The sequence below is a fragment of the Syngnathus floridae genome, chromosome 16 (assembly GCF_059516105.1).
Source record: "Syngnathus floridae isolate MCC-2025c chromosome 16, RoL_Sflo_1.0, whole genome shotgun sequence".
Classification (NCBI taxonomy): domain Eukaryota; kingdom Metazoa; phylum Chordata; class Actinopteri; order Syngnathiformes; family Syngnathidae; genus Syngnathus; species Syngnathus floridae.
Window position 1 is genome coordinate 9,503,569 of NC_142428.1, and position 19,619 is coordinate 9,523,187.

Sequence of the window (19,619 nt, forward strand, 5' to 3'; positions counted from 1 at the left end):
CCGATTGCTCTCTTGTCTTTGACAAGGAACTAAAATTTCAAATTTTATTAAGAAATGATCAGACAGAACAGTAGTGTAGGGCAGTACTGCTATATTTGAGGTTGCTAGTCCCCGGGATAATACCAGATCTAAGGTATTTCCATTCTTATGCGTTGCTGCTTGTACAGCTTGCGTAAAACCACACGTATCGATTAAAGTTTGAAATGCCGAAGTCAGTGGTTCTGACGGTGAATTCATGTGGATGTTGAAATCACCCATGATAACTATATTATCTGCATTTGTCACTAGATCAGCCACAAATTCTGAAAATTCATCCAGGAAGCCAGAGTAAGCCCCGGGTGGGCGGTAAATAACAACAAGATAGAATGACGGTAACGCAGTGGATCGCACAATGAGAACTTCAAATGTTTTAAATACGTGAATTGAGCGAGGCCTAAATCTAAGCTCAGAATTTGAGATGAGGGCGACACCCCCACCCTTTTTTCGAGGACGTGCCACATGCGAGCTCACAAAATTTGGAGGCGAGGCCTCGTTAAGTGGCAGCAATTCATTAGGTTTTAACCAGGTCTCGCAAAGACCAAAAACGTTTAGATTATGTTCCGTGATAAGGTCATTAACGAGAACTGCTTTCGTATGAAGTGATCTAATATTCATAAAACCGAATTTAAGTGTAATCGGTTGATCAGGGTGCGTATCTATCGAAAGATTTTTAAACGGGATGCGAGTAAAATTGTGTTCTCTAGGCCTAATATCACCTCTCAAAAGTTTATTAGGGCGGTGGGATGAAACGACCGTGGGAATTTGATGATGAATATTTGTTACACATGTGAAGTTATCTAAAACAGGCACCGTTTCATCAGCAAGACCGGTCGGGACGGAGTGATTGGATTTGTCTACTACCCCAGTAGAAAGTGTGTTTATGTGCATTGCAGCACTATTTAAACTGTCGCGCTCTAGTCTACACAAGGAGCTATGTGTATGCTGAAAGTCTAGCCTAGCGCTAGTTAACTTTAACTTATCAGACTCCAAACCCATCCTCACAGGTGGTCTAATCACCTGTGCCCTGGCCTGCTCTAGAGTGACCTGTCATGAGAGGCTCAAACAGTAATCTATATTCCTAGAAAGAGTGAAGGCGCCTTCACGGTTAGGGTGAAGGCCGTCCTTCCTCAGCAGGTCAGGGCGGCCCCAGAAGGCTGACCAGTTATCTATAAAATACAGTCCCTGCTTTTTACAGAACCCAGCCATCCATCGATTAAGGGAGACTAATCTACTAAACCTCTCATCAGTGCCTCTCCCAGGCAGGGGGCCAGAGACAAATACTCGATGCCGACTCATCTTTCTGGCAAGATCACAAGTCCTCGCTATGTTTTTCTTTGTGATCTCTGATTGTCTCATCCTAACATCATTGGAGCCGACATGTATCACTATGTCCGAGTAGCTAGTGTTGTTGGAACTACGCTGTTGACTAGGCCTATTGCGAGTCAGCTCCCTAAGATTAGCTTCTATGTCGGGTGCTCTGCCCCCAGGAATACACATTACCGTGGCTGGATTTTTAAGCGTAATGTTTCGGGTAATGGAGTCGCCTATGACCAAAGTGCGAGGGCCAGTAGACCGAGATGACTTTGGACGGCTATGCGTCTTACCTGGCTCATCGCGATTAGCAAGCCGCTTGGGGCTAATGCTAACCGGGCTAGCGGGCTGACTACAGCCCGCGTCTGTGTCCGCCGCAACTACTGTTATCGCACTATTCTGCTCTAACTGGCGGACACGTCCCTCTAGCAGAGACAACCTCTCTAAGAGAAGGGTGCAGTTGGTGCACGAAGCCGTACATACCTCTTGGTCCGCTGCCATACTTTGTCTGGGTTGGTTTCTTGAAGCAGGCGGAGGCCGGCTGGGCATCAGGTCAGACATTTATCTAAAAACAAATAATTAGTGACGACCCCACAACTATCGAAACACATCAATGATATAAGCTGAGTGACATAATCGTCCTTGACATTGGTACATATAAACATTAGCCTAAGTGCAACTCAACGTGGCCGCATTGATCGTAAGCAGGGCTGTGGACAGTATTCCTACGCGCATTCTCAGCAGCATGAAGAAAATAAAATTGAATGTGTTTTTTTTTATTGTCGGACTCGGTGGACTCGGTCAAAATCAGCACCGAGTCCGGCAAAAATGACAGAGTCCGACCGAGTCCCCGAGTCCACAGCCCTGACTCTAACTTCTTTTGCAAGAACCACACGGGAGACAGTATGCCCTTTAAGCACTTGCAAGTGGAGAATGTGCTCGTTACTGTTGGTACAGCAATGTTCGAACAAAGTCTGCCTTTGGTCTCTTGCAAGAGCATATTTATTGAAAACAAGTAGGGTGGGGGTGACATCGGACATGTTTGATGGTCACCTCAGCAACTGGTTAATCAGTGCGGAGGGTCCCAGCTCATTGTTTTACAAGGTCGTGGAAACAGAAACTAATGGAACATTTTAGATGACTAACTAAGCAAGAATGTTTCCACACCATTTGGAAAGTTTCAACAACTGAATGGTTAAACTTTTCAGAGTCGAGGAAAGGTAAAAGGTTTAAACAAAGTTAATAATTCTAGTCTACATTCCAACATAATCATACGATCAAGATAATCTGTAAACCCTAACAACAGCCACTAATAAAAACTAAGCAACTTGCCCTGAATATGAACACACAACCAAAAACAAAATAAAGTATAATGAAAAATACAAAACTATTATCATGTCGAGGCCAGTTAACTTTATTTTCAAATTCATTGGTAAAACTAAAATGAAATGAACTTCTCACAGCAGTAAAGGGAAGGAGTTCAGCATCTCAATCAAAATGTGCATACCAGAATAGAATTATCATAAAGTCTGCTCAAATAGAAGGTGAGAACTTCATGGATCATTGCTCATCTACGCAAGACACTCCGAATTCTCAATAGACTCTTTGGCAACTGACTGAGCAGGCAACAGGGTTAGGTGTGGGCTTCTATGTGCCTGATTAAGCTTACCCTTTGAGAGAATTTTTGGCCACAAACTGAGCATGAAAAAGGTTTCTCGCCAGTGTGGATTCTTGTGTGCCTTTTTAAATGTCCACTCTGAGAGAATTCTTGGCCACAAACTGAGCATGAAAAAGGTTTCTCGCCAGTGTGGATTCTTGTGTGCGTTGTAAAAGCTGGTCTGTGAGAGAATTGTTGGCCACAAACTGAGCATGAAAAAGGTTTCTCGCCAGTGTGAATTCTTGTATGAGATGTTAAGCTTACCCTTCGAGAGAATTTTTGGCCACAAACTGAGCATGAAAAAGGTTTCTCGCCAGTGTGGATTCTTGTGTGCGTTTTAAAAGTTGCCCTGTGAGAGAATTGTTGGCCACAAACTGAGCATGAAAAAGGTTTCTCGCCAGTGTGGATTCTTGTATGAGATTTTAAGCTTTCCTTTTGAGAGAATATTTGGCCACAAACTGAACACGAAAAAGGTTTCTCACCAGTGTGGATTTTTGTGTGCATTTTCAAATTTACCCTGCGAGAGAATTTCTGGCCACAAACTGAGCATGAAAAAGGTTTCTCGCCAGTGTGGGTTCTTGCGTGCCTTTTACAATGTCCACGCCGAGAGAATTTTTGGCCACAAACTGAGCATGAAAAAGGTTTCTCGCCAGTGTGGATTCTTGTGTGCATTTTTAAATTTACCCTCCGAGAGAATTTCTGGCCACAAACTGAGCATGAAAAAGGTTTCTCACCAGTGTTGATTTTTGTGTGCATTGTTAAATGTTCCCTCCGAGAGTATTTTTGGCCACAATCTAAGCAGAAAAAGTTTTTCTGTCTTGTGTTCATTCTCATGTGTTGTTTCAAGCTACTACTATGAGCAAAAAAAATTCCACAGTGAGAACATTGCCTGTGTTTGTTTTGAGACTCATCATCATCATCATTATCATCAGCAGCAGCAGGATCATCATGATCATCGTCATCATTAGCATCAGCAGCAGGAACATGTGACAACACCTCATCACTATCTGACGGCGGAGCTGCTTGTGATCCTCCACAGTGGTCTCCATCACTTTCTCTGGTCATTTGTTGACTTGAGCTGCAGCTTGGAGGCTCCGCCCCTGTGCTCACCTTATGTTGACCCTCATCTAAACGCTTCACAGGAACACCAGTCAATGGCATCTTGCAGGTATCTTCCTCCTCCTTTCTAATGTCGCAGGAGTCCTCTCCCTCCTCTTCATTACAAGGCCGCTCCGGCTCTTCCTCTTTTATAGTGCATAGAAACTTCTGTTCCATTTGTTCATTGAAGTGGTGGACCTCTTTGCCCACATCTTCCTCCTTAATGCGAGTGCGGTCTGGCTCCTCCTGCTTAAGATGAATAGCTTCACTGATGTCTGCAAAACAAGACAAACACATATTAACAATGAAAGTTACAGTTGAAGAGAAACTGGCAAAACCTATACAAGGACTTTTTCAATCAGCATATCACACGTGATTTCAATAGAATTCTACTAAAAATAAACACTGGAAGAGGATTCATAATAGAAGCTAGACATGTACTAACCTGCTCTGCGCAACACAACATAAGGCTGCAGCCAAAGATGCTCCAGTCGTCGACGACTGCGGTCCTTTTCCTTCACGTACTCTGCTGTGGTCCCAGACATTTTTCCACTGCAATCACAAAACTTGTTCAACGATGTTTGTCTAATAAAAGTGTCTTTTGGACAGCGGTGAGCGAGATATTTGTTGAAGTAATTGAATATAGGTGATCTCGTATTTACGCAATAGTATTTTGTGCTGTGCTAGTTTGGCAAAAAAATACACTTAGCAAAAGACAGTCTAGTCCCTCGCATTGTTCCACAACGCCTATGTACCTAGGAATTCCTAACAAAATGAAAACAGATGTTGGAATAATTAGATCAACTCTTTAGCTTTTATCTATGGACTGTTGTTGATAGAGGCCATTCGTCTTAATTTATATAAACATGACTGCTCAATCAGAGCACGTATACAGCACACAGAGCTGTGTAACCTTCCAACACACATAGGCACAGACCACTGACAACACACACACACACACACACACACACACACACACACACACACACACACACACACACACACACACACACACACACACACACACACACACACACACACACACACACACACACACACACACACACACACTCACACTCACTCTCACTCTCACTCTCACTCTCACTCTCTCACACACACACACACACACACACACACACACACACACACACACACTCACACTCACACTCACACTCACACTCACACTCACACTCACTCTCACTCTCACTCTCACACACTTGGAATTGGGGGGTTAGATCGCCAAATGATTCCCGAGCGCGGCACCGCTGCTGCTCACTGCTCCCCTCTCCCCCAGGGGATGGGTTAAATGCAGAGGACAAATTTCACCACACCCAGATGTGTGTGTGACGATCATTGGGACATTAACTTTAACTAAACTTAACTTAAGATCTTGCCAATAAAGAACCAACTATAACTCCACATCTTTAATTTTCTTTCTCAACGACAGACATCTCAAACAACACGCAATAGGTGTCCACTTGTTTTGTTTACAACGTTAACTTAAAGCGACCCAATACACGAAACAAAATTTCATGTAGATCGGACCCGTTTTAGCAAACCTGATTACGCGTTATCATCCGGTCGAGTCCATGAAGGCATTGAGATTTAAAATCCAGAGCCTCCCTGCCTGCGACTATCACTGCTAATCCTCGACTTTGAGTAGTTCCACAGTATTGCTCTTGGTACAGGCGAGAACCAGCATGTGATGATGGCTCATTTGAGATCCAACATTCGTCGAGGATAATCAAGCTAAATATCACAAAATTAGCACTGTGGTAGTTACCATGCTAATGAAAGCATTCCGCACTTCTGTACAGCAACCAAGCAGTACTACAAATAACGTTGCTAACGTGCTGCTAACATGATCATATAGGTCCATCGTAGTGTTGGCTGTTGAGTGAACGATTCGTTCAAAAAGAACAAATCTTGTCAGTGAACGAGAGTCACTTTAGGAAGTGATTCGTTCCTTTTTCCTTTCATATATAACTTCAACCAGTAAATGTCAGTAATGCCCATTGAAGCTGGTGCTACCCCGCCGCAATACAAAACAAAGAAGAAAATCAGCCAATCAGCAGCGCCAGCAAGCGTTACATGGAGGAGGGACTTTACGAGTCCGTGACGTTTTAATAAACATTTAAGTTATAACTTGTCTGGTGTTTTACTCCTTGTTTTTATATTCGCGAAGCAAAACATAAAAATCAGACATTTGGTCAACTGCTTTATATGACGATATGTATGTGTTTCACACACACACACACACACACACACACACACACACACACACACACACACACACACACACACACACACACACACACACACACACACACATACACACACGCACACGCACACACACACGCACACGCACACACACACGCACACACACGCACGCACGCACACACACACACGCACACACACACACGCACACACACACACACCAGCACAAAAGGACGACGCACAACATATAAGCCCACATAGATCCCACTAAGAACACCTTTTTGTTCATCTTACATGTCTGATTTATTCTCTATTTTACTTTTAGAAGCTATTTGTAATTATTTTCCATTTATTTTGAAAATTTTTAACTTCAGTGTTTCTCTATCTTACTTTATCCTTCTAACACAAATATCTCCTGTATATTTAAGCAAATTTCTCTTTCGTTTTGGCAGCCAGGTTCTATCTTTGTCATATGAGAATCCGATTCAGTTTGATCATGCCCTAGTCATAATTGTTTTTGTTTATCTGGGCATTTACGTGCCAAGTGACCCTTTTCTCCGCAATTCCAGCATTCTAATTGACTAAGTCGCACAACTCCTTCTCCTCGGCCTCCAAAGCCTTCTCTGTAAGACATTGCTCGTCCTCTCTGGCCTTTCTGTCCTCTGCCTGCATTTTGGTAAAAAGTGTCAGTATCCTGGTCTACCAGAAAAGTGTCTTTTGATGCTTTCTTTTGGTTTTGTTTATCCTTTACTACTTTTTCTGCATGGAGGGCGCGATATATGTGTTCCTCCAAAGTTCCGTTGTTCATTCCGATATGATTTTTGGTCACCCTAATTTGTATCGCTGGCTTGGACCCTACGTGGATGGCATTTTTTAATTGTTGCTGATAAGCACCTTGGGGTACATTATCTTCTACGAGTCCACTGTGTATTTTAAACACTTCCGTCATGCGCACTCGATATTCATCAAAGGTTTCATTATCATTTTGCTTTGTTCTCCCTATTTCTGTATAGTTTGCTCTCATACTATATCTGTTGCGTACCTGGTTAATCAGCCCTTCCACTTGCCTTATCTCCTCTATTGTCCATGTTCTGTCGACCATTACCACCCTGGGGTGAATTTGTTTATTACCTGGATCATAATTTGGGTTGGCCACTTGTGTCATTGGATATAGTGGCATGTTTGGAGTTAATTGTGAATCTTCAATACTCGCGCCTTGAGTGAATGGGGCTGAAAGCAAAATTTTGGTTTTAGGTCTCAATCGATAGTCTGCTCCCATTTTCTTTGACCAATCCATCTCTAGCGGGCTTTTCTGCCTAGTGGCTCTGTCTGTCAACCCATGAGGAGGAAGTGATTCCTCAATTTTGTGTGTGTCCTGTATTTGCGGATACAACTTCTCTATGTATTGGAATCCGGCTCGAAGGACCAATAAAAATGTCAGGTCTGAACACCATCAGACATTAATCTACACGCTGGAAACAAAGAAGAGAAGACAACCAGTATTCCTTTTGCTCGCGAGGAGAATTACGTAGAAAGCCCAGTTACAGTCCTCCACCAATTCTGAGCTCCTCTTCCGCTATCTCCTCTTTTTTATTTTGGGTTGCCCTGGTTACAAGAGGCGTTGCTACACTAAAGGGAGGGGAGATTGTGGCTGTAGCAACGCTGATTAACTAGCTAACAATGTTGTGTGGTGCGAGGCCGCATGGCCTTGGCCGATTCGGGACCCCAGGAATGCAGAGTCTGTTCTTAGGTGGTTGGCAGCCTCGTTCTCGGCTGCGGTCTCCAAACCTGGACGCCGTGTCCCGATAAAACAATGCTCTAGACTTTCTTGCTACGTTTCACACAATAATAATGATGAGTAAATAATACGATACCTCTTGTGCATACACTCCAACAAACGTTAAGTAAATGTGAGATAACTTGCATGAAGTCCACTTAAACAAACATTGAGTAAATATGGGATAACTTAAAAACTGTCCCGGTCAACAACAATTCCTAAACAGAAACTACAAGGTATAATAGAGAAAGAACTTCTCTTTAGCTAAACAAGGAACAAAGGTGTTCTGTTCATAACTAGTGAGGGCCTCTGTTGGAATAATTTTAAGTGAAGCTTTGGCCTGCCAGACCTGGAGGCCTCGCCTTTACGAGTTTATCTTTCCTTTTATCTAGGTTCTTCCTATTTAGTGATAGGGATGTCTTTTGATCCCTGTCAGCCATTTGTATCCTTCCTGTCCTTATGTTGTCTGTGTGTTTTGGTTCCCGTAAGAGGCCTTCACTAACAATGAGCAGGGCTTATTTGCATAGGTGACATGTTCTTTGTTTGATTCACAGGAACTTCATTCCTTTTAATTTAGATGTAGGTTTGGTTCATAGATTGTAGTTTATCAGACCTATTCTTCTTTGTTAAGGGTTACATACAGTTAGAAGTAGTTGCATAAAAGTTATCCCATATTTACTCAATGTTTGTTTAAGGAACTGCATACCGGTTACCTCACGTTTGCTTAATGTGTGTTGAAGTGTTTAGGACAAGTTACTTATTATTATTATTATGTGTTAATTACCAAGTAGACAAAGTTAGCAAAGGTCTAGTTGCATTTGTTCCACAGCAAAGCGGCAATCAACGTGCTTCGGGGTATTTGACCACAGTCGAGAAGGAGTCAGCCAACTGTGAGGGAAGACGGCTGAGGACGGTCTCTGCGGGGGTTCAAGAGCCAACAACGAAGTGCTAATTCACACCACACTACATTCTTTTGCTAATCAGCGTTGCTACAGACACAATCCCCCCTCCCTTTAGTGTAGCAACGCCTCTGTAACCAGGGCAACCATAACATTAAAAAGAGGGGCACGTGGAGAAAGGACTCAGAACTGATGGAGGTTGTAACTGAGATTGCTTTCTCTATCGTTCTCCTCGCGAGTAAACCTGTTCTGGTTGTCTTCTCCTCTTCATTCCAGCAAGTGATTTAATGTCTAATCGTATTTAGACCCAACAGCCTCTCACAGATAAAACAAGGAAGGGAGTATAAGAACTCCCTAAAACCTGGCAGATGTGTTGGCCTCGAGCGAAGGTATCAGACCTCCGGTTCAGGCCAGCCAGCGCTTCTACAAAACTAATTATCCTGACAGTCTGCCTTTGGTCTCTTGCAAGAGCATATTTATTGAGAACAAGTAGGGTGGGGGTGACATTGGACATGTTTGATGGTCACCTCAGCAACTGGTTAATCAGTGCGGAGGGTCCCAGCTCATTGGTTTACAAGGTCGTGGAAACAGAAACTAGTGGAGCATTTTCGATGACTAACTAAGCAAGAATGTTTCCACACCATTTGGAAAGTTTCAACAACTGAATGGTTAAACTTTTCAGAGTCAAGGAAAGGTAAAAGGTTTAAACAAAGTTAATAATTCTAGTCTACATTCCAACATAATCATACGATCAAGATAATCTGTAAACCCTAACAACAGCCACTAATGAAAACTAAGCAACTTGCCCTGAATATGAACACACAACTAAAAACAAAATAAAGTATAATGAAAAATACAAAACTATTATCATGTCGAGGCCAGTTAACTTTATTTTCAAATTCATTGGTAAAACTAAAATGAAATGAACTTCTCACAGCACTAAAGGGAAGGAGTTCAGCATCTCAATCAAAATGAATAGAATTATCATAAAGTCTGCTCAAATAGAAGGTGAGAACTTCATGGATCATTGCTCATCTACCCAATACACTCAGAATTCTCAATAGACTCTTTGGCAACTGACTGAGCAGGCAACAGGGTTAGGTGTGGGCTTCTTTGTGCCTGATTAAGCTTGCCCTCCGGGAGAAGTTTTGCCCACAAACTGAGCATGAAAAAGGTTTCTCGCCAGTGTGGATTCTTGTGTGATTTTTAAAAGTTGTCCTCTGAGAGAATTTTTTGCCACAAACTGAGCATGAAAAAGGTTTCTCGCCAGTGTGGATTCTTGTATGAGATTTTAAGCTTCCCTTCTCAGAGAATATTTGGCCACAAACTGAGCATGAAAAAGGTTTCTCGCCAGTGTGGATTCTTGTGTGCGTTTTAAAAGTTGCCCTGTGAGAGAATTGTTGGCCACAAACTGAGCATGAAAAAGGTTTCTCACCAGTGTGGACTCTTGTATGAGATTTTAAGCTTCCCTTCTGTGTGAATTTTTGGCCACAAACTGAGCATGAAAAAGGTTTCTCGCCAGTGTGGATTCTTGTATGAGATTTTAAGCTTCCCTTGTGAGAGAATTTTTGGCCACAAACTGAGCATGAAAAAGGTTTCTCGCCAGTGTGGATTCTTGTATGAGATTTTAAGCTTTCCTTTTGAGAGAATATTTGGCCACAAACTGAGCATGAAAAAGGTTTCTCGCCAGTGTGGATTTTTGTGTGATTTTTTAAAACTGCCTTACGAGAGAATGTTTGGCCACAAACAGAGCATGAAAAAGGTTTCTCGCCAGTGTGGATTCTTGTGTGCCTTTTAAAACTTGCCTTGTCAGAGAATTGTTGGCCACAAACTGAGCATGAAAAAGGTTTCTCGCCAGTGTGGGTTCTTGTGTGCGTTGTAAAAGCTGGTCTGTGAGAGAATTTTTGGCCACAGACTGAGCATGAAAAAGGTTTTTCGCCAGTGTGGAATCTTGTATGAGATTTTAAGCTTCCCTTCTGAGAGAATTTTTGGCCACAAACTGAGCATGAAAAAGGTTTCTCGCCAGTGTGGATTCTTGTATGAGATTTTAAGCTTTCCTTTTGAGAGAATATTTGGCCACAAACTGAGCATGAAAAAGGTTTCTCGCCAGTGTGGATTTTTGTGTGATTTTTTAAAACTGCCTTACGAGAGAATGTTTGGCCACAAACAGAGCATGAAAAAGGTTTCTCGCCAGTGTGGATTCTTGTGTGCTTTTTTAAATGTCCACTCTGAGAGAATTCTTGGCCACAAACTGAGCATGAAAAAGGTTTCTCGCCAGTGTGGGTTCTTGTGTGCGTTGTAAAAGCTGGTCTGTGAGAGAATTTTTGGCCACAAACTGAGCATGAAAAAGGTTTCTCGCCAGTATGGATTCTTGTATGAGATTTTAGGCTTTCCTTGTGAGAGAATTTTTGGCCACAAACTGAGCATGAAAAAGGTTTCTCGCCAGTGTGGATTCTTGTGTGAGATTTTAAGCTTCCCTTGTGAGAGAATTTTTGGCCACAAACTGAGCATGAAAAAGGTTTCTCGCCAGTGTGGATTCTTGTATGAGATTTTAAGCTTTCCTTTCTAGAGAATATTTGGCCACAAACCGAGCATGAAAAAGGTTTCTCGCCAGTGTGGATTTTTGTGTGATTTTTTAAAACTGCCTTACGAGAGAATGTTTGGCCACAAACTGAGCATGAAAAAGGTTTCTCGCCAGTGTGGGTTCTTGTGTGCGTTGTAAAAGCTGGTCTGTGAGAGAATTTTTGGCCACAAATTGAGCATGAAAAAGGTTTCCCGCCAGTGTGGATTCTTGTGTGCACTGTTAAATGTTGCCTCCGAGAGAATTTTTGGCCACAATCTGAGCTAGTGCTATGACCAAAAAAAATTCCACAGTGAGAACATTGCCTGTGTTTGTTTTGAGACTCATCATCAGCAGCATCATCATCATCAGCAGCAGCAGGAACATGTGACAACACCTCACCACTATCTGACGGTAGAGCTGCTTGTGATCCTCCACAGTGGTCTCCATTACTTACTCTGGTCATTTGTTGACTTGAGCTGCAGCTTGGAGGCTCCGCCCCTGTGCTCACCTTATGATGACCCTCATCTAAACGCTTCACAGGAACACCAGTCAATGGCATCTTGCAAGTATTTTCCTCCTCCTTTCTAATGTCGCAGGAGTCCTCTCCCTCCTCTTCATTACAAGGCCGCTCCGGCTCTTCCTCTTTCAAAGTGCATAGAAACTTCTGCTCCATTTGTTCATTGAATTGGTGGACCTCTTTGCCCACATCGTCCTCTTTAATGCGAGTGCGGTCTGGCTCCTCCTGCTTAGGACGAATAGCTTCACTGATGTCTGCAAAACAAGACAAACACATATTAACAATGAAAGTTACAGTTGAAGAGAAACTGGCAAAACCTATACAAGGACTTTTTCAATCAGCATATCACACATGATTTCAATAGAATTCTACTAAAAATAAACACTGGAAGAGGATTCATAATAGAAGCTAGACGTGTACTAACCTGCTCTGCGCAACACAACATAAGGCTGCAGCCAAAGATGCTCCAGTCGTCGACGACTGCGGTCCTTTTCCTTCACGTACTCTGCTGTGGTCCCAGACATTTTCACACTGCAATCACAACACTTGTTCAACGATGTTTGGCTAACAAAAGTGTCTTTTGGACAGTGGCGAGCGAGCTCTTTGTTGAAATAATTGAATATAGGTGATCCCGTATGTTAGAGTTGCGCTCACTCCAACTTATTTTGCAAGAACCACACGGGAGACAAACAAGTCCTTTTAGACACCTGCAGGTGGAGAGTTCACCCGTTGAAGGAATGAAGTCTGCCTCTCCCTCTAGCAAGGGCATATTTATTAAGAAAAACAGAGTGGGGGTAAGAGTGGGCTGGATAGAGAAAGCCCTTGTCCTCTAGTCAAAACATACCAGGGGGTGTTTTACGTCCTTGTGTAGGATGGGACAAGGTATGTTATTTATTACCGGTTACATTCCACTATAAGCATAAAACTAATCTAACCAGGTTATTTATTACAGGTTGCATTCCAACATAATCATACGATAAGGATAATCTGGAAAACCCTGACACCGTATTTACACAATAGTATTTTGTGCTGTGCTAGATAGTTTGGCAAGAAAATACACTTAGCAAAAGACAGTCTAGCCCCTCGCATTGTTCCACAACGCCTATGTACCTAGGAATTCCTAACAAAATGAAAATAGGTGTTGGAATAATTAGATCAACTCTTTAGCTTTTATCTATGGACTGTTGTTGATCGAGGCCATTCGTCTCATTTTATATAAACATGACTGCTCAATCAGAGCACGTATACAGCACACAGAGCTGTGTAACCTTCCAACACACATAGGCACAGACCACTGACAACACACACACACACACACACACACACACACACACACACACACACACACACACACACACACACACACACACACACACACACACACACACACACACACACACACAAGTCAGGCAACAGCAGAGCAGAGATTTACCTTATAACAGCGGTGGTTGTCAAGTAAGGGTTGTTGGAATTGGGGGGTTAGATCGCCAAATGATTCCCGAGCCCGGCACCGCTGCTGCTCACTGCTCCCCTCTCCCCCAGGGGATGGGTTAAATGCAGAGGACAAATTTCACCACACCCAGATGTGTGTGTGACGATCATTGGGACATTAACTTTAACTAAACTTAACTTAAGATCTTGCATATAAAGAACCAACTATAAATCCACATCTTTAGTTTTCTTTCTCAACGACAGACATCTCAAACAACACGCAATAGGTGTCCACTTGTTTTGTTTACAACGTTAACTTAAAGCGACCCAATACACGAAACAAAATTTCATGTAGATCGGACCCGTTTTAGCAAACATGATTACGCGTTATCATCCGGTCGAGTGCATGAAGGCATTGACATTTAAAATTCAGAGCATCCTTGCCTGCGACTATCACTGCTAATCCTCGATTTTGAGTATTTCCACAGTATTGCTCTTGGTACAGGCAAGAACCAGCATGTGATGATGGCTCATTTGAGATCCAACATTCGTCGAGGATAATCAAGCTAAATATCATAAAATTAGCACTGTGGTAGTTACCATGCTAATTAAAGCATCCCGCACTTCTGTACTGCAACCAAGCAGCACTACAAATAACGTTGCTAACGTGCTGCTAACATGATAATTTAGGTCCATCGTAGTGTTGGCTGTTGAGTGAACGATCCGTTCAAAATGAACAAATCTCTTCAGTGAACGAGAGTGAACGAATCACTTCCTAAAGTGATTCGTTCCTTTTTCCTTTCATATATAACTTCAACCAGAAGAAGTCAGTAATGTCCATTGAAGCTAGTGCTACCTCGCCGTAAAACAAAACGAAGAAGAAAATCAGCCAATCAGCTGCGCCAGCGAGCGTTAGATGGAGGAGGAACTTTACATTTTAACGTTATTAGCAAGGCAAAGTAACAAAAAACTGTTGACGAAAAATGGGGGATATCCAACACTATTTTATTTTTCATTTTATTGATCCACATGAACATGAAAAGCAGAACAATACAAAATCCCAAACAGCTGTTAGAGTGGTACTCCAACCAGGGCTGTGGACTCGGTCGGATTTTTGCACCGAGTCCGGCCTCTTTACCACCGAGTCCGGCTGTCCATTTTTTCTGTTAATTCATGTGACTGCTTAGTCTTTATTCAAGGCTAACACATGACTCTTTCTGGATGCCATGATTATCCGAGGGACAAAATAGCTAATTATATATGCAGAACGAACGCAACTGCTTTCACACTGGCTGGTTCAGCTTATATAGGATCCCTTGCTGAGAGCGCGGACGTAAAAGTGAGGCGACGTTCCAATCGGACATCGGATCGATAACATTTTCCCTGCCCTACCGGAGTTGTGCTAGTTCATAACGTAGATCACTCATGGCGTAGTCATAAATGTACGGTTGACAATTTAACCGATATAAGTGGATACATTGGAACATAACCTACACTCTAATATATTATTTGACATGGTATTAAATGCGTTGCTTTACAAAATTAGTCATTAAAACCCACCCTTAGCCCTGAGTGCCATTGGCATGAGGCAAAACGCTTGAAAACACACTCTCGCCCAATTAAATAACCATTCTGAAACACAGGACATGTAAGATAATATTTTTTAATCATTAATTACACCATTATAGGTCAGACATTTATCTAAAAACAAATAATTAGTGACGACCCCACAACTATCGAAACACATCAATGATATAAGCTGGGTGACATAATCGTCCTTGACATTGGTACATATAAACATTAGCCTAAGTGCAACTCAACGTGGCCGCATTGATCGTAAGCAGGGCTGTGGACAGTATTCCTACGCGCATTCTCAGCAGCATGAAGAAAATAAAATTGAATGTGTTTTTTTTATTGTCGGACTCGGTGGACTCGGTCAAAATCAGCACCGAGTCCGGCAAAAATGACAGAGTCCGACCGAGTCCCCGAGTCCGAGTTCACAGCCCTGACTCTAACTTCTTTTGCAAGAACCACACGGGAGACAGTATGCCCTTTAAGCACTTGCAAGTGGAGAATGTGCTCGTTACTGTTGGTACAGCAATGTTCGAACAAAGTCTGCCTTTGGTCTCTTGCAAGAGCATATTTATTGAAAACAAGTAGGGTGGGGGTGACATCGGACATGTTTGATGGTCACCTCAGCAACTGGTTAATCAGTGCGGAGGGTCCCAGCTCATTGTTTTACAAGGTCGTGGAAACAGAAACTAATGGAACATTTTAGATGACTAACTAAGCAAGAATGTTTCCACACCATTTGGAAAGTTTCAACAACTGAATGGTTAAACTTTTCAGAGTCGAGGAAAGGTAAAAGGTTTAAACAAAGTTAATAATTCTAGTCTACATTCCAACATAATCATACGATCAAGATAATCTGTAAACCCTAACAACAGCCACTAATAAAAACTAAGCAACTTGCCCTGAATATGAACACACAACCAAAAACAAAATAAAGTATAATGAAAAATACAAAACTATTATCATGTCGAGGCCAGTTAACTTTATTTTCAAATTCATTGGTAAAACTAAAATGAAATGAACTTCTCACAGCAGTAAAGGGAAGGAGTTCAGCATCTCAATCAAAATGTGCATACCAGAATAGAATTATCATAAAGTCTGCTCAAATAGAAGGTGAGAACTTCATGGATCATTGCTCATCTACGCAAGACACTCCGAATTCTCAATAGACTCTTTGGCAACTGACTGAGCAGGCAACAGGGTTAGGTGTGGGCTTCTATGTGCCTGATTAAGCTTACCCTTTGAGAGAATTTTTGGCCACAAACTGAGCATGAAAAAGGTTTCTCGCCAGTGTGGATTCTTGTGTGCCTTTTTAAATGTCCACTCTGAGAGAATTCTTGGCCACAAACTGAGCATGAAAAAGGTTTCTCGCCAGTGTGGATTCTTGTGTGCGTTGTAAAAGCTGGTCTGTGAGAGAATTGTTGGCCACAAACTGAGCATGAAAAAGGTTTCTCGCCAGTGTGAATTCTTGTATGAGATGTTAAGCTTACCCTTCGAGAGAATTTTTGGCCACAAACTGAGCATGAAAAAGGTTTCTCGCCAGTGTGGATTCTTGTGTGCGTTTTAAAAGTTGCCCTGTGAGAGAATTGTTGGCCACAAACTGAGCATGAAAAAGGTTTCTCGCCAGTGTGGATTCTTGTATGAGATTTTAAGCTTTCCTTTTGAGAGAATATTTGGCCACAAACTGAACACGAAAAAGGTTTCTCACCAGTGTGGATTTTTGTGTGCATTTTCAAATTTACCCTGCGAGAGAATTTCTGGCCACAAACTGAGCATGAAAAAGGTTTCTCGCCAGTGTGGGTTCTTGCGTGCCTTTTACAATGTCCACGCCGAGAGAATTTTTGGCCACAAACTGAGCATGAAAAAGGTTTCTCGCCAGTGTGGATTCTTGTGTGCATTTTTAAATTTACCCTCCAAGAGAATTTCTGGCCACAAACTGAGCATGAAAAAGGTTTCTCACCAGTGTTGATTTTTGTGTGCATTGTTAAATGTTCCCTCCGAGAGTATTTTTGGCCACAATCTAAGCAGAAAAAGTTTTTCTGTCTTGTGTTCATTCTCATGTGTTGTTTCAAGCTACTACTATGAGCAAAAAAAATTCCACAGTGAGAACATTGCCTGTGTTTGTTTTGAGACTCATCATCATCATCATTATCATCAGCAGCAGCAGGATCATCATGATCATCGTCATCATTAGCATCAGCAGCAGGAACATGTGACAACACCTCATCACTATCTGACGGCGGAGCTGCTTGTGATCCTCCACAGTGGTCTCCATCACTTTCTCTGGTCATTTGTTGACTTGAGCTGCAGCTTGGAGGCTCCGCCCCTGTGCTCACCTTATGTTGACCCTCATCTAAACGCTTCACAGGAACACCAGTCAATGGCATCTTGCAGGTATCTTCCTCCTCCTTTCTAATGTCGCAGGAGTCCTCTCCCTCCTCTTCATTACAAGGCCGCTCCGGTTCTTCCTCTTTTATAGTGCATAGAAACTTCTGTTCCATTTGTTCATTGAAGTGGTGGACCTCTTTGCCCACATCTTCCTCCTTAATGCGAGTGCGGTCTGGCGCCTCCTGCTTAAGATGAATAGCTTCACTGATGTCTGCAAAACAAGACAAACACATATTAACAATGAAAGTTACAGTTGAAGAGAAACTGGCAAAACCTATACAAGGACTTTTTCAATCAGCATATCACACGTGATTTCAATAGAATTCTACTAAAAATAAACACTGGAAGAGGATTCATAATAGAAGCTAGACGTGTACTAACCTGCTCTGCGCAACACAACATAAGGCTGCAGCCAAAGATGCTCCAGTCGTCGACGACTGCGGTCCTTTTCCTTCACGTACTCTGCTGTGGTCCCAGACATTTTCCCACTGCAATCACAAAACTTGTTCAACGATGTTTGTCTAATAAAAGTGTCTTTTGGACAGCGGTGAGCGAGATATTTGTTGAAGTAATTGAATATAGGTGATCTCGTATTTACGCAATAGTATTTTGTGCTGTGCTAGTTTGGCAAAAAAATACACTTAGCAAAAGACAGTCTAGTCCCTCGCATTGTTCCACAACGCCTATGTACCTAGGAATTCCTAACAAAATGAAAACAGATGTTGGAATAATTAGATCAACTCTTTAGCTTTTATCTATGGACTGTTGTTGATAGAGGCCATTCGTCTTAATTTATATAAACATGACTGCTCAATCAGAGCACGTATACAGCACACAGAGCTGTGTAACCTTCCAACACACATAGGCACAGACCACTGACAACACACACACACACACACACACACACACACACACACACACACACACACACACACACACACACACACACACACACACACACACACACACACACACACACACACACTCACACTCACACTCACACTCACACTCACACTCACACTCACACTCACACTCACTCTCACTCTCACACACTTGGAATTGGGGGGTTAGATCGCCAAATGATTCCCGAGCGCGGCACCGCTGCTGCTCACTGCTCCCCTCTCCCCCAGGGGATGGGTTAAATGCAGAGGACAAATTTCACCACACCCAGATGTGTGTGTGACGATCATTGGGACATTAACTTTAACTAAACTTAACTTAAGATCTTGCCAATAAAGAACCAACTATAACTCCACATCTTTAGTTTTCTTTCTCAACGACAGACATCTCAAACAACACGCAATAGGTGTCCACTTGTTTTGTTTACAACGTTAACTTAAAGCGACCCAATACACGAAACAAAATTTCATGTAGATCGGACCCGTTTTAGCAAACGTTATTACGCGTTATCATCCGGTCGAGTCCATGAAGGCATTGAGATTTAAAATCCAGAGCCTCCCTGCCTGCGACTATCACTGCTAATCCTCGACTTTGAGTAGTTCCACAGTATTGCTCTTGGTACAGGCGAGAACCAGCATGTGATGATGGCTCATTTGAGATCCAACATTCGTCGAGGATAATCAAGCTAAATATCACAAAATTAGCGCTGTGGTAGTTACCATGCTAATGAAAGCATTCCGCACTTCTGTACTGCAACCAAGCAGTACTACAAATAACGTTGCTAACGTGCTGCTAACATGATCATATAGGTCCATCGTAGTGTTGGCTGTTGAGTGAACGATTCGTTCAAAAAGAACAAATCTTGTCAGTGAACGAGAGTCACTTTAGGAAGTGATTCGTTCCTTTTCCCTTTCATATATAACTTTAACCAGTAGATGTCAGTAATGCCCATTGAAGCTGGTGCTACCCCGCCGCAATATAAAACAAAGAAGAAAATCAGCCAATCAGCAGCGCCAGCAAGCGTTACATGGAGGAGGGACTTTACGAGTCCGTGACGTTTTAATAAACATTTAAGTTATAACTTGTCTGGTGTTTTACTCCTTGTTTTTATATTTGCCAATCAAAACATAAAAATCAGACATTTGGTTAACTGCTTTACATGACAATATGTATGTGTTTTACACACACACACACACACACACACACACACACACACACACACACACACACACACACACACACACACACAC

The 19,619-nt window shown here is 42.4% G+C and overlaps 2 protein-coding genes and 1 pseudogene across 5 annotated transcripts; all 3 read right to left on the minus strand.

The window, feature by feature from the left end:
• Positions 1-2,256: 2,256 nt before the first annotated feature.
• LOC148385593 (uncharacterized) lies at positions 2,257-12,163 on the minus strand. 3 transcript variants are annotated; one of them, XM_088356548.1, is made up of 3 exons: positions 12,016-12,163; positions 4,551-4,657; positions 2,257-4,380 (listed from the first exon to the last, which is right to left on the minus strand). In XM_088356548.1, exons 2-3 carry the CDS (start codon positions 4,648-4,650, stop codon positions 2,984-2,986), a joined length of 1,497 nt encoding a protein of 498 aa, XP_088212674.1. In that variant the 5' UTR covers positions 4,651-4,657; positions 12,016-12,163; the 3' UTR covers positions 2,257-2,983. The 3 variants fall into 3 exon arrangements, with proteins under 3 accessions (XP_088212674.1, XP_088212671.1, XP_088212672.1); XM_088356545.1 differs by lacking the exon at positions 12,016-12,163 and adding an exon at positions 5,889-6,203; XM_088356546.1 differs by lacking the exon at positions 12,016-12,163 and adding an exon at positions 5,665-6,203.
• On the minus strand, positions 9,871-14,229 carry LOC148385594 (uncharacterized; annotated as a pseudogene). The gene is made up of 3 exons (XR_015853167.1): positions 13,511-14,229; positions 12,503-12,609; positions 9,871-12,332 (listed from the first exon to the last, which is right to left on the minus strand). The product of XR_015853167.1 is annotated as an uncharacterized LOC148385594 (transcript).
• A 1,327-nt stretch (positions 14,230-15,556) lies between these two features.
• On the minus strand, positions 15,557-19,253 carry LOC148385595 (uncharacterized). Its single transcript, XM_088356549.1, has 3 exons — positions 19,089-19,253; positions 17,851-17,957; positions 15,557-17,680 (listed from the first exon to the last, which is right to left on the minus strand). Exons 1-3 carry the CDS (start codon positions 19,103-19,105, stop codon positions 16,284-16,286), a joined length of 1,521 nt encoding a protein of 506 aa, XP_088212675.1. The 5' UTR covers positions 19,106-19,253; the 3' UTR covers positions 15,557-16,283.
• Between the last annotated feature and the right edge of the window lie 366 nt (positions 19,254-19,619).

What these genes read in the sequence shown, in the direction of transcription:
- LOC148385593 (XM_088356545.1), bottom strand. An exon ending in TGTTGTGTTGCGCAGAGCAG is followed by an intron (nt 4,381 to 4,550) that starts GTTAGTACATGT and finishes CTTGTTTTGCAG; the next exon opens with ACATCAGTGAAGCTATTCAT.
- LOC148385595 (XM_088356549.1), bottom strand. An exon ending in TGTTGTGTTGCGCAGAGCAG is followed by an intron (nt 17,681 to 17,850) that starts GTTAGTACACGT and finishes CTTGTTTTGCAG; the next exon opens with ACATCAGTGAAGCTATTCAT.